The following is a 15,239-nucleotide window of genomic DNA, read 5'->3' on the forward strand; positions in this document are numbered from 1 at the left end:
CGTCTCTTCCTCCCCCGCCATGAAAGTTTGAGCTCTCAATGCCGCCGCTTCCAAGGTCTCAATTAATTTGCGGAAAATTTGCGCATGACCGATGCCCCCGATAAAGAAGTCCCTCAGTATCTCCCCACTGCTGGCGTCTGTGAACTTACAGAGGCTGGCCAAACGCCAGAGGTCCGCTACGAAGTCCGGTATGCTCGGTCCTTCACGACGTCGGTGGGTGTAGAATCTGTGTCGGGCCATATGTATGCTACTCGCCGGTTTGAGGTGCTCCCCGATCAATTTGCGAAGTTCTTCAAAGGTTTTGTCTGCCGGCTTTTCGGGCATTAGTAAGACCTTCATGAGCGTGTAAGTCTTTGGTCCGCAGCTGGTCAAAAGATGAGCCCTTCGCTTGTCGGCCGCTGCATCCCCCAGCCAGTCTTTCCTAACGAAGCTTTGCTGAAGCCTGTCGACAAAATCGTTCCAGTCTTCCCCAACACAGTACCGTTCCTCTGTGCGACCCGTGGCCATTCTCGTGGGCTGTGAATTCCCGTTTCTCGTCGCCAATGTAAAGTCCTTACTCGACAGTATGAAACCACACGAGGCACATTCTGAGGACAAGGTCACTCTGTGACCTTAACTCTTTATTCACAGGACTCTAAAGACGATGACTCTGTGTGGGACCTCCTTTTTTTATACCTGTGTGATCAGGTAAGGAGTGTCTCCCACAAGTTCACTCCTTGGGGTCAAGGTGTGCATCTAGGTTGAGTGTATACAGTAATACAGTGGTGTTACATTGTGGTTACATACATGACAGAGACCTCTCTTCATCAACAGTTCAGCAGGGGGGGGGCCCCGGTAAGTGTGTGGGGTCTCGTCCTGTAACTAAGCAGTATGCGTGACAAGCGAATCTGCAAAGAACCGTGAGTTACGCGTTTCAGGCTCTGCTTGATGGTTTGGATGGCCCGCTCCGCTTGACCATCGGACGTGGGTTTGAATGGTGCTGACCTTACGTGTTTGATACCATTGAGTATCAAACACTTGAAACTCCAAACTTGTGGAGCACGATCCGTTGCTGCTCACGACTATGTCAGGCAGACCATGAGTGGCGAACATGGCACGAAGGCTCTCAATGGTGGCTGTGGATGTGCTGGATGACATGATTACACATTCTATCCATTTGGAATACGCATCCACCACCACTAAAAACATTTTGCCTAGGAAAGGACCCGCATAGTCGATGTGGATCCTCGATCATGGTTTGGATGGCCACGACCATAGATTTAGCGGAGATTCCACTGGTGCATTGCTTAACTGCATGCAAGTGTTGCACTGATGCACACATGACTCCAAATCATAGTCAATGCCAGGCCACCAAACGCGAGACCTGACAATGGCCTTCTTCATCACAATACGGTGATGGGAACTGTGTAAATCCCGTACAAATCTCTCCCTGCTTTTCTTGGGCATAACAACATGATTACCCCATAGCAAATAATCAGATTGAATGGATAGTTCATCTTTGTGACGGTTGTAAGGTTTGGTCTCATCACACATTTCCCTGGAAATGGCCGACCAATCACCACTAAGGACACAACGTTTTATAACCCATAAGATCAGATCCTGGCTGGTCCAGGTCCTATCTTGTTGAGCATTGACAGGCGACCCTTCACTCTCAAAGGCATCCATGACCAACAGTAGGTCTGTGGGCTGTGGCGTTTCCGCCTCCGGCGTGGGCAACGGTAAACGGCTCATTGCATCGGCACAATTCTCGGTGCCAGGTCTATGGCGAATGACATAATCATAGGCAGGTAATGTCAGCGCCCACCTCTGGATGCGGGATGACACGTTGGTATTGATACCTCTATGCTCTGAAAACAAAGATATGAGCGGCTTGTGATCAGTTTCAAGCTCGAAACGAAGCCCAAACAGATACTGGTGCGAGTTTTTAACCCCATATACGCAGGCTAAAGCTTCTTTCTCTACCATACCGTAGGCTCTTTCCGCTTTAGGCATGCTTCTCGACACGTATGCAACGTGTTGTAGTTTGTCCGACTCATTGGATTGCTGGAGCACACAATCAACCCCATGTGATGAAGCGTCACAGGCCAATACTAAACGCTTGCACGTGTCATAATATACCAGCAATTTGTTGGAACAAAGCAGATGTCTAGCCTTCTCGAAAGCCATGTCTTGAGATACACCCCAAACCCAGTTGTCGCCTTGTCTGAGCAGCATGTGCAGTGGCTCTAATAACGTGCTCAATTTAGGTAAGAAATTACCGAAGTAGTTGAGAAGACCAAGGAACAAACGCAGTTCCGTCACATTCAGGGGTCTGGATGCATTTTTGATGGCCTCTGCTTTTGAGTCCGTAGGCCTGATGCCGTCTGCAGCAATCTTCCATCCCAGGAATTTGACTTCCAGTTCCATAAAGACGCACTTTGAATGTTTCAGCCTGAGCCCCATTTTGTCCAAACGACGTAGAACCTCTTTGAGGTTGTGCAGGTGTTCGGCAGTGTCACAACCTGTGACCAGAATGTCGTCTTGGAACACCATGGTTCGAGGGACGGACTTCAGTAAACTCTCCATGTTTTTCTGAAATATGGCTGCAGCCGATCAAATTCCGAATTCTGAACAGCCCTTTATGCGTATTGATGCACGTAAGTTTCTTCGACGATTTGACAAGCTCCTGTGTCATGTAGACTGACGTCAGAACCAATTTGGTGAACAACTTTCCCCTGGCTAACGTTGCAAACAGGTCATCAGCCTTTGAAACATAGAAACATAGAAAATAGGTGCAGGAGTAGGCCATTCGGCCCTTTGAGCCTGCACCACCAGTCAATATGATTATGGCTGATCATGCAACTTCAGTACCCCATTCCTCCTTTCTCTCCATACCCCTTGACCCCTTTAACCGTAAGGGCCACATCTAACTCCCTTTTGAATATATCTAACGAACTGGCCTCAACAACTTTCTGTGGTAGAGAATTCCACAGGTTCACAATTCTCTGAGTGAAGAAGTTTCTCCTCATCTCAGTCCTAAATGGCTTACCCCTTATCCTTAGATTGTGACCCCTGGTTCTGGACTTCCCCAACATCGGGAACATTCTTTCTGCATCTAACCTGTCCAGTCCCATCAGAAGTTTATGTGTTTCTGTGCGATCCCCTCTCATTGTTCTAAATTCCAGTGAATATAAGCCTAGTCGATCCAGTCTTTCTTCATATGTCAGTCCTGCCATCCCGGGAATCATTCTGCCGAACCTTCGCTGCACTCCCTCAATAGCAAGAACGTCCTTCCTCAGATTAGGAGACCAAACTTGTACACAATATTCAAGGTGTGGCCTCACCAAGGCCCTGTACAACTGCAGTAAGACCTCCCTGCTACTATACTCAAATCCTCTTACTATGAAAGCCAACATACCATTCAGATAATATTCTGCCTTTCTGTTTTTGCCACCAAAATGGATAACCTCACATTTATCTACATTATACTGCATCTGCCATGCATTTGCCCACTCACCTAACCTGTCCAAGTCACCCTGCAACCTCTTAACACCCTCCTCACAGCTCACACTGCCACCCAGTTTAGTGTCATCTGCAAACTTGGAGATATTACATTCAATTCCTTCGTCTAAATCATTAATGTATATTGTAAATAGCTGGGGTCCCAGCACTGAACGTTGTGGTACCCCACTAGTCACTGCCTGCCATTCTGAAAAGGACCCGTTTATTCCTTCTCTCTGCTTCCTGTCTACCAATCAATTCTCTATCCACGTCAATACATTACCCCCAATACCATGTGCTTTAGTTTTGCACACTAATCTCTTGTATGGGACCTTGTCAAAAGCCTTTTGAAAGTCCAAATACACCACATCCACTGGTTCTCCCTTATCCACTCTACTAGTTACATCCTCAAAAAACTCTAGAAGATTTGTCAAGCATGATTTCCCTTTCATAAATCCATGCTGACTTGGACCAATCCTGTCTCTGCTTTCCAAATGCGCTGCTATTACATCTTTAATAATTGATTGCAACATTTTCCCCACTACCGATGTCAGGCTAACCGGTCTATAATTCCCTGTTTTCTCTCTCCCTCCTTTTGGTAACGGGTACTGATCCTGTTTCTAAACTTGTTTGATCGTAACCTTGTAGTCTCCACAAATCCTGACAGTGCCATCACTCTTCAGCACAGGAACAATGGGACTAGCCCATTCGTTAAATTCGACTGGTGAAATGACCCCTTCACGTTGGAGTCTGTCCAGTTCGATTTCGACCTTCTCCCTCATCATGTACGGGACCGCCTGGGCTTTGTGAGGGACGGGTCTTGCATCCAAGTCCAGGTGCCTCTGCACCTTGGCTCCAGTGAAGTTGCCGATGTACCGGTTCAAACAGCGAGGGAAATTTGCTCAGCACTTGAGCACATGAAGCGTCATCCATCGATGACAACGTTTTAATATCGTTCCAGTTCCACTTTATTCTTTTGAGCCAACTCCTGCCGAACAACGTTGGATCACTGAACATAAGAACATAAGAATTAGGAACAGGAGTAGGCCATCTAGCCCCTCGAGCCTGCTCCGCCATTCAACAAGATCATGGCTGATCTGGCCGTGGACTCAGCTGCACTTACCCGCCCTCTCCCCGTAACCCTTAATTCCCTTATTGGTTAAAAATCTATCTATCTGTGACTTGAATACATTCAATGAGCTAGCCTCAACTGCTTCCTTGGGCAGAGAATTTCACAGATTCACAACCCTCTGGGAGAAGAAATTCCTTCTCAACTCGGTTTTAAATTGGCTCCCCCATATTTTGAGGCTGTGCCCCCTAGTTCTAGTCTCCCCGACCACTGGAAACAATTTCTCTGCATCTATCTTGTCTATCTCTTTCATTATTTTAAATGTTTCTATAAGATCACCCCTCATCCTTCTGAACTCCAACGAGTAAAGACCCAGTCTACTCAATATATCATCATCAGGTAACCCCCTCATCTCCGGAAGCAGCCTAGTGAATCGTCTCTGTACCCCCTCCAAAGCTAGTATATCCTTCCTTCAGAAAGGTGACCAAAACTGCACGCAGTACTCCAGGTGCGGCCTCACCAATACTCTATACAGTTGCAGCAGGACCTCCCTGCTTTTGTACTCCATCCCTCTCGCAATGAAGGCCAACATTCCATTCGCCTTCCTGATTACCTGCTGCACCTGCAAACTAACTTTTTGGGATTCATGCACAAGGACCCCCAGGTCCCTCTGCACCGCATTCAAATAATATTCCCTTTTACTGTTTTTTTTCCCAAGGTGGATGACCTCACATTTTCCAACATTGCATTCCATCTGCCAAACCTTAGCCCATTCGCTTAACCTATCTAAATCTCTTTGCAGCCTCTCTTGTGTCCTCTACACAACCCGCTTTCCCACTAATCTTTGTGTCATCTGCAAATTTTGTTACACTACACTCTGTCCCCTCTTCCAGGTCATCTATTTATATTGTAAACAGTTGTGGTCCCAGCACCGATCCCTGTGGCACACCACTAACCACCGATTGACAACCCGAAAAGGACCCATTTATCCCGACTCTCTGCTTTCTGTTAGCCAGCCAATTCTCTATCCATGCTAATACATTTCCTCTGACTCCGCGTACCTTTATCTTCTGCAGTAACCTTTTGTGTGGCACCTTATCGAATCCCTTTTGAAAATCTAAATGCACCACATCCATCGGTACACCTCTATCCACCATGCTCGTTATATCCTCAAAGAATTCCAGTAAATTAGTTAAACATGATTTCCCCTTCATGAATCCATGTTGCATCTGCTTGATTGCACTATTCCTATCTAGATGTCCCGCTATTTCTTCCTTAATGATAGCTTCAAGCATTTTCCTCACTACAGATGTTAAACTAACCGGCCTATAGTTACCTGCCTTTTGTCTGCCCCCTTTTTTAAACAGAGACGTTACATTGCCTGGAACAATCCACAGCGATAGATCATGAACTGCCCCATTGTACGACACCTTGACTGCTGTACTGCCAATCACTGGTATGAGCGCTTTGGTGTAGGTATGCAATTTTGCATTTACTGGACTCAGCTTGGGTTTCACGGCCTCGATGTCCCACAGCTTTTCGAAAGTCCTCTGGCTCATAATTGACCGACTCGCATCCGTATCTAATTCCATAGATACTGGAATGCCGTTCAATTTTACTTCAATCATTATCGCTTGGCTCTTTGTCAGGAACGAATATACACGATACACTTCCTCCTCGGTTACCTCGGGTTGCATTGCCGGATCCGCTCCGGATCGGTCATCATCAACCACGTGGTGTGTTGCAGCACGCTTGCTGAGCTGCGGACACATCCTCTGAAGGTGCCCCATTTTTGCACGGCTTCTACAAATATACTGCCTGAAACGGCACTGATGAGGCCGATGATTGCCCCCACAACGCCAACAGGGTGAAATCGGATTCGTGCCCAATGGCGGACTTCGAGCAGCTGCAGGTTTCGCAAACACAGTCGGGTAGGCCCTGCCCGGTGCAGCTCTGCCAACCGACGACACAATCTGGTGCACAGTACTTGCCGTGGAGTTCCGACTCTGCGAGGATATCTGCTTTGTACTATCAACCGTGGTCAGACAAGCCTGGGCGATCCTGATGGCCCTGCTCAGATCCAGCATCTCCACAGCCAGCAGCTTCCGCAGGATCACCTCGTGGTTTATGCCGATTATAAAGATGTCACGCAGCATGTCTTCCAACGCGGTTCCAAACTTACACGGCTCAGCGAGAAGTCTCAGGTTGGCAACAAATTCCGCCACGTCCTGGCCTTCAGAACGAACATGCTTGTAAAAGCAAGATCTCGAGATAATCATGCCTTCTTTAGGTTTGAGATGGTCCCGAATCAGAGCACACAATTGCTCATCGGTCTTTTCCGTTGAACGTGCAAATGAGAGCAGATTCTTTATGAGGCCATAGATTTTTGGACCACAAACCGTGAGGAAAACCACCCTGCGCCTAACTGTACAGCGTCTTCATCCATCTTGTTGGCCATGAAGTACTGGTTGAGGCGATCTGTAAAATCCTCCCAGTCTTCACCCTCCACGAATTGCTCCAACATTCCAACGGTGCTAATCTTTTTTGTGCGTGAAAGTTCGGATTGTACCTCGTCGGCAAATGTTGTGTACGCAATAACTCAATAGGCTTAGTACTGTGAACTCAATCAGGTGTCACCTGACTCTACTTTATTAGCTCTCAAAGTGAGGATTAAACATGGAGGCTTTCTTTATATATACAAGGGTTGCACGTGTGTGTCTGTGGCGCAATGACGTCCGATGGTCGCTCCTCCTGGTGGCAGGTAAACCCAGGCATACATACATTACAGTTACGGCACTTTAAGTGCACATCCAAGTATTTTTTAAATGTGGTGAGGGTTTCTGCCTCTACCAACTTTTCAGGAAGTGAGTTCCAGACCATCACCACCATCTGGGTGAAGACACATTTCCCCTCATATCTCTTCTAAACCTCCCCCTACTTACTTTAAATCTATGCTCCCTGTTTGTTGACCCCCTCTGCCAAGGGAAACAGGTCCTTCCTCTCCACTCGATTCAGGCCCCTCATAATTTTATGCACCTCAATCAGGTCTCCCCTCAGCCTCCTCTGTGCCAAAGAAAACAGACCCACCATCTCCAATCTTTCCTCATCGTCAAAATTCTGCAGACCAGGCAACATTCTTGTAAATCTCCTCTGCGCCCTTTCCAGTGCAAGCACATCTTTCCTGCAATCTGGTGACCAGAACTGCACACAGTACTCCAGCTGTGGCCTAACCAGTACAATTCAAGCATAATGTCCTTGCGCTTGTATTCCATGCTTCGACTAATAAAAGGCAAGTATTTCGTATGCCTCCTTATCCACCTGGCCTGCTACCTTTAGGAACCTGTGGACCTACACTCCAAGGTCCTTTTGTTCCTCTTCACTTTTCAGTGTCGTACTATTTAAATGACTAGATGTTTTTTTAATTGTGTTGGTTGAGGGATAAATACTGGCCAGGTCATTGGGGATAACTTCCCTGCTCTTCTTCTAATAGTGCCATGGGAACTTTTGCATCCACCTAAGAGTGCAGACGGGGCCTCGGTTTAACATCTCATCCGAAAGACGGCACCTCCGACAGTGCAGCGCTCCCTCAGCCTCGATTTCTGTGCTCAAATCCCTGGAGTGGAACTTGAACCCACAACCTTCTGACTCAGAGGTGAGAGTGTGCTACCCACTGAGCTACGATTGCGTTCCTTGAAAAGCGAGGCACTTTAGTTGGGTTTCAGATGGTGACACTGGGCCATTTCTGGGTTGTTGTGGGAAAGGATGCACTAGGCTCAGGGCCAAGCCCCGCCCACTTGGTGGGGGGGGGGGGGCAGGTCTCGCGATCTTTCCCGATATGCTCGCGTCACCTTGGAAACCAGGCGGCCGGGACGCGATGGAGAGGCAGCGGCCGGTGGGCCTGGTGAGTAGCGGCGGGCGGGCGGTGGGGGGAGCGAGGGGAGCCAGGGAACCGGGAGAGTTGGGCCGCCGACAGGGTGTGAGGCCGCACTGGCCCTTTACCTTGCGGGGGTCCAGCGGCTGGGCCCCGCGGGAGATAGGCAGACAGACACCAGACCGGGCCTCAACCAAGGCTGGGGGCATTAGCCAGTTATCTCTGCCCAGCCCCAGGGGCACCAGACAGGGGTCACTGCCCAGCCTAGGGGCACCAGACGGTGGGTCACTGCCCAGCCCAGAGGCACCAGACGGTGGGTCTCTGCCCAGCCCAGAGGCACCAGACGGTGGGTCTCTGCCCAGCCCCAGGGGCACCAGACGGTGGGTCTCTGCCCAGTCCAGAGGCACCAGACGGTGGGTCTCTGCCCAGCCCCAGGGGCACCAGACAGGGGTCACTGCCCAGCCCCAGGGGCACCAGACAGGGGTCACTGCCCAGCCCAGGGGCACCAGACGGTGGGTCTCTGCCCAGCCCCAGGGGCACCAGACAGGGGTCACTGCCCAGCCTAGGGGCACCAGACGGTGGGTCTTTGCCCAGCCCAGAGGCACCAGACGGTGGGTCTCTGCCCAGCCCCAGGGGCACCAGACGGTGGGTCTATGCCCAGCCCCAGGGGCACCAGACGGTGGGTCTCTGCCCAGCCCAGGGTCACCAGACGGTGGGTCTCTGCCCAGCCCAGGGTCACCAGACGGTGGGTCTCTGCCCAGCCCCAGGGGCACCAGACGGTGGGTCTCTGCCCAGCCCAGAGGCACCAGACGGTGGGTCTCTGCCCAGCCCCAGGGGCACCAGACGGTGGGTCTCTGCCCAGCCCAGAGGCACCAGACGGTGGGTCTCTGCCCAGCCCAGGGTCACCAGACGGTGGGTCTCTGCCCAGCCCCAGGGGCACCAGACGGTGGGTCTCTGCCCAGCCCAGAGGCACCAGACGGTGGGTCTCTGCCCAGCCCAGAGGCACCAGACGGTGGGTCTCTGCCCAACCCAGAGGCACCAGACGGTGGGTCTCTGCCCAGCCCAGAGGCACCAGACGGTGGGTCTCTGCCCAGCCCAGAGGCACCAGACGGTGGGTCTCTGCCCAGCCCAGGGGCACCAGACAGGGTTTTCTTCACAGCCCAGGGGGCGTCAGACGGTGGGTCTCTGCCCAGCCCAGGGGCACCAGACAGGGGTTACTGCTCAGCCCAGGGGGCACCAGACAGGGTTTCCTTCACAGCCCAGGGGGAACCAGATGGGGGGTTTCTGCCCAGGCCAGGGAGCACCAGACAGGGGTTGCTGCCCAGCCTAGGGGGCACCAGATGTGAGCTTCAGCCCAGCTTCCATACAGGAATAAGCCATGTCTTCCAGGGATGGGGTATTGCGTTTCAATCCAAGCTAGTGAGCTCCATACAGGGGCTTCAGCATCAACCGGGGGTGGTGAGGTTGCGGTCATCAGACAGTGGCTCAGCATAGGCCAGTGGGTATCAGCCAGGTTTTGGTGCATGTTGGCAGAAATCAGATTGGTTTATGGTGCGTGATCATTAAAAACAAGTGGAGACTAGTTGTCACTGCAGCTGAGAATTCAGCAGAATTGACTTCAATAAAATAAGAACTTGAGCATAGGCTGACAGGCACCAGGAAGCATTTAGGGTTAACTGACACTATAGATTTAATTCTGGCGATCATGGCAGTAATTATGCCACAACTGTTGGATCATTATGCATTCATGTAAGCACATATTAAAAATATCTCTACTATTAGAAGGAAAGAGAGAAAGACTTGCATTTTATATAGTGCCTTTCATGACCTCAGGATGTCGCAAAGCGCTCTCAAGCCAATGAAATACTGTTGAAGTGTAATCACTCTTGTAATGTAGGAAATGTGGCAGCCAATTTGCACACGGCAAGGTGATAGTGACCCGATAATCTGTTTCAGTGATGTTGGTTGAGGAATAGATATTGGCCAGGACACCAGGGAGAACTTCTATACTCTTCCTCGAAATAGTGCTATGGGATCTTTTGCGTCCACCTGAGTGTAGATGGGGTCTCGGTTTAATTTCTCAGCTGAAAGACTGCACCTCCAACAGTGCAGCACTCCCTCAGTACTGCACTGGAATGTCAGCCTAGATTATGTGTTCAAGTCCCTGGAGTATATTTAGGTGAACATTCAAAATGTACAGTGGCCTCAAAAATATAGATGAATGTATTTTCTTGAATATAATAAAAGCAGCATTTTTGTCTTAAAGACATTGAAACATGTAAGATTCTGAGGGGGATTGACAGGATAAATCCTGAGAGAATATTTTGCCTGGCTGGAGCATCTAGAGTTAAAAAGACAAATTTATATAGCGCCTTTCACGACCACCGGATGTCTCAAAGCGCTTTATAGCCAATGAAGTACTTTTTGGAGTGTAGTCACTGTTGTAATGTGGGAAACTAGGGGGCATCATCTCAGGACAAGGGGTCGACCTTTTAAGACTGAGATGAGGAGGAATATTTCACTCAAAGGGTTGTGAACCTTTGGAATTCTCTACCCCAAAGGGTTGTGGATGCTGAGTTGTTGAGTATATTGAGGCTTAGATAGATAGATTTTTGGATTCTAGGGGGATCGGGGAGGAAAGTGGAGTGGAAGTCAAAGATCAACCATGATCTTATTGAAGGGCCGTATGGCCTACTCCTATTCCTAATTCTTATCTTATGTACCTGATGTATGCAGGATGAGTGTATCGTATTCCACAAATCTAGACTCGTTACTATAGATCAACATAAGTTAAGCCTAAAAGTGTGTCCTCAAATTATTTGTTTGTGTTTTCTTAATAAAAGTAATTAGATTTTAGTTATGGAAGTTCAAGCACAGAAGAAACAACTAAATATATTTCTGCATTTAATCAAACTACTTCCTTGTTTGTTACTGATACAAAAAAAAGTTCTATTATATCTTTTTGAAAATTATTTTCTTGGAATATTTTGGGGTTATTTTTATATCTAGGCAAAGAAGGCTCTGTCTGCTAGATCTGGCTCACTTCCATCATCAGCTTCAGCAAGGAAAACTCCTTCAAGAGATTTACTGGCTAAAGAAGAAGAATACAAGTATGCAAATTTTTCTACATTAAGCTATATATTGCATATAATAGTTTGTAATCTGAAATTTTGTCATTGTAGATGTGCAGTCAATATAAATACAGTGTGAGAACTGAACACCTTTTTTAAAAAAAAAAAACCTCCATATTTATTTAGGAGATTAAATGCAGAACTTGAAGCAAAAACAGCTGAGCTGGTCCGCCAAGCTGAAGAAGTTATGGTAAGTTCAGCTAATGAGTAAAAGACTATATTTTGAATGGCAGTGCTGTCGTTATTGGAAATATTCCTTACTTTTTCTGCTCTTCCCCAAATTTATCCTACCCTGTGTTGGTAGGAGAAGACAGTGCCAAATATAGATATCGCCTCAAATGCTATCTTCTTAGTCGACTCAATAAGCAAGCATCTACAGTGTGGAAAGGGTCTCGGGCAGTTTTCCATCAATCCAACAGACGAGATGTCTGAGACTTTGAAATTCATGCTCTAACAGAAATCCATGTGTGAATGTTGGTCAAGATTGAGATTACATCTTATATCTCAAAATAGGAGACCTTGCAGCATTATTATTGTATTGAGCTGCCCACAATGGAGGAATTGCTAAATAATGAATTAATATTCGCATTAAAGTATTTTATATAGCTTTCAAATATACACAACTTTAAGACATGTTTTAAAAGGCAGTGTCAATTTGATGCTCCAAAACACTGTCCCTTGGAGTAACAGTATGTGAGTTAGTTCCTATAATTCCCTGTGCTTTGATTTTCACTGTGTTATTGGGTAGCTGCCTAGATCGGGCTAAAGACTTGGGGCAGAGGAGATTTTAACCCTCCCACACGCCTGCTGCCATTCTTATGGCAATGGGTTTCATGCCTTGTCTATCCCGCACTTGAGAATATATTTAAATCAGGTTCCTACAGTGCCGTTGGGGCACTGTTGTAAATTTAGCACTGGCTGGCCAGCTTTCCCAGGGTTTTAGATACCCGGCAGTTAAATGTAGGTGGTTAACAGCCGGATCAAACAGGTAAATGCTTTTTATACCACTCCTTGTGGGCCAGGAGAAGCAGGAGTGCACCCCTTCCCCTCAAGCAAGCTTTCTGCCGCAATCAGCGGACGCCCCCCATCCCCAAACTTTATTCCCCGTGGATCTTTCCCTCCCTCCCAATTGCCGGTCTGACCCCCTCGCTCCCCATAAATATCGGAGCTTAGGTCTCAACATGGGAGGGCAATTAATCACACACATCGTTGTGAACCACCTATTGATTGGCTCAGCAACAGCATTGGCAAAATACTGGGAGTTGTGCCTGAAGAAGCTATTCAGATTTTTCCAGTGGTGTGGTTTTTATTCTCATATTGACGACCACTGCTCTTCTTCCCTGTGTTCCTGCTAATCAGAAAAACACAGCTGAAAACTGGAGGTCTGGAAATGACCCTTTTCCTGAAATTTATGTTGGTTGCAAAAACCCGGAATATCTTAATAACGGAAGATACCAGGAAGAACATTCTTTAATCTCTCTATCTTTATTGGATTTTAAAAATTGTTTTGGGTTAGCTACAGCTCTAAAGGGAAGGAAAGTCTAGGGAGGAATACATTATGTTCAAACCGCTACCTCCCCCACCCCCCCTTCCATTCAATGGTCCACATATTGGCAATAAAATTTAATGTTTTTTAAAAGATGAAAATTTCAATTTTTGCTATTAATAAGGTATTTTGAACAAAAAGTATAATTTCTATGTTTTCTTCCCTCTTAAATAAAGCGTATTTATACTGGGTTCATATTGCTTGAATTTTGTTTGCCCATTTTTTCAACACCCAAGTTTAAAATCAGATTTTCATGGATATCTTTTCTACAAATTTTATGTTTTGTTAAACTCTCTTTTGAATAATTTAATATGTATGTGTCTAGAAGGGGCAAGAGCAGATGCTATCTCAATCAATATCATATATTGGAACGGCTGTCAAAGTGGACGATGATAAACTGAGGTAAGATAATTACCTGTTGAACTAAGTTAAAAGATTGTTATGCACCAATATTGCACTTTAAATATTGCTTGATATCTTTATGCAAACTTTTTTCTCACCAATTATCAGCATCAAACACATTCAGGCTAAGCATAGCCCAGCAAGCTGCAATGTAAACATCTATAAATCTGCATTAACTCCAACCTCAACTGTACCACCTCCCAGCTAAACTATTATGATTTTTCCCCCTATTTCTTATGCCAACAATCCTATTTCCTCTGAGTGAGGTTGCCAAATTAGACACAGCTTGCGCTTTGGGTCATTGCCCATTCGAAACTTGTTTTAGACTATCCAAACTCATTTCTGGAGGAGATTTAATCCTAGCACTGCACGACTCAGACCTTCAAAGAAAAGCTTAAACTGGTTGTATGTAGTATTTTAGGTTTATTTGGCTTTTAAGAAACATAGAAGTTATATAATTCTGTAGGGCAGTTCTTTGATAAACTAATTAAATATTATGAATCTGTGACTACCGTTGACATTGAATCAAATGAGCTACTGTACCAGTATACATAGATGGTTTTCTGAAATCTTAACATGCGTTACTGGACATCAAACTGTATACCCGTTTACTTTTTGTGATAAATTGATAGCCAGAGTTTTAGACTATCAACTGAGATTTACATTGTGAAGTTGGTTTTATTAATCAAATTGTCTTCTACTAGTCAGTACTAAACAGTTAGACTTTTGAGAACGAATTATGTGTGCAAGTATTTAAAATTAATTTCCTCGAGCCACTTACTTCCTGAAGCTACCTCCTGTTCTAATGGAGTTCCTGACTACCCTTCAGTACCTTGCCCATAGAGCCATTCTTTATAAAAGCCGAGAAACTGAGTGCCAGTAGCTTACTTGATCCTGGAGGTCATCATTGCAGAGATCAATTCTCACCAATCCACACACCGATGCACTTTTTCAGCAGTGGCATTGAACTATGATCAGGTGCATGCATTCTGTCTGACTTTTATATTCATCTCCCTACCCCAGCAATGCTGGGGACATTTTTTGTGTCCACATTAGTGCTAAGACCAACTCACTCTGACCTGAATCTTTCTGATCGGTATGGCTCAGTAACACACCATAGAAACATTTAAAGAACAATTTTTAAAAATCCCCATCTCCCAGTCCCTTTCACTTTCCCTCCTCACCCCTAAGGATGTGACTGATAAAAGACTTGCATTTATATAGCGCCTTTCACGACCTCAGGATGTCCCAAGGTGCTTTACAACCAATTAAGTACTAAGTGTAGTCACTGTTGTAATGTAGAAAACATGGCAGCAAATTTCCACAACCAGCAATGTGATAATGACCAAACAATTTTTTTTAGTGATGTTGATTGAAGGATAAATATTGGCCAGGACATCGGCGATAACTCTGCTTGTAATGTATGCACCGGTGAGAATGCTCACAGGTTTAGAGTTGTTGAGTTGGGAGCGGCTTAGCCAGTCACATGATGTTCACAAGACTCAATAAATCCCCAGCCAGTTGGGTTCAGGGGATCCATGATGAGGCAGATGGCTGTGAGCCTCGTGGATGAACTGGTAATGTGTAGTGTGATTGTTAAATCTTTGCTAATAAACCAACTAGTTCTTAATAGCAATGTGTTGCTATGAATTCTTAAGTAAAGAATCCACAAAGCAAATACATTACACCACTCTTCTTTGAAATAATGCCATGGGATCTTTTACATCCCGAGCAAGCAGA

At 46.5% G+C, this 15,239-nt stretch overlaps 1 protein-coding gene across 1 annotated transcript in view; it reads left to right on the forward strand.

The window, feature by feature from the left end:
- The first annotated feature begins 8,348 nt into the window (after nucleotides 1–8,348).
- Nucleotides 8,349–15,239, forward strand: part of tex9 (testis expressed 9) — a 69,480-nt gene continuing 62,589 nt past the window's right edge. Inside the window, exons 1-4 of the mRNA XM_070859306.1 lie at nucleotides 8,349–8,450; nucleotides 11,430–11,530; nucleotides 11,678–11,741; nucleotides 13,423–13,499. Of these exons, the coding sequence (XP_070715407.1) occupies nucleotides 8,385–8,450; nucleotides 11,430–11,530; nucleotides 11,678–11,741; nucleotides 13,423–13,499 (308 nt within the window). The 5' untranslated portion in view covers nucleotides 8,349–8,384. The remainder of the gene's footprint in view (nucleotides 8,451–11,429; nucleotides 11,531–11,677; nucleotides 11,742–13,422; nucleotides 13,500–15,239) is intronic.

Source organism: Pristiophorus japonicus, chromosome 17 (genome assembly GCF_044704955.1).
Source record: "Pristiophorus japonicus isolate sPriJap1 chromosome 17, sPriJap1.hap1, whole genome shotgun sequence".
Classification (NCBI taxonomy): Eukaryota; Metazoa; Chordata; class Chondrichthyes; family Pristiophoridae; genus Pristiophorus; species Pristiophorus japonicus.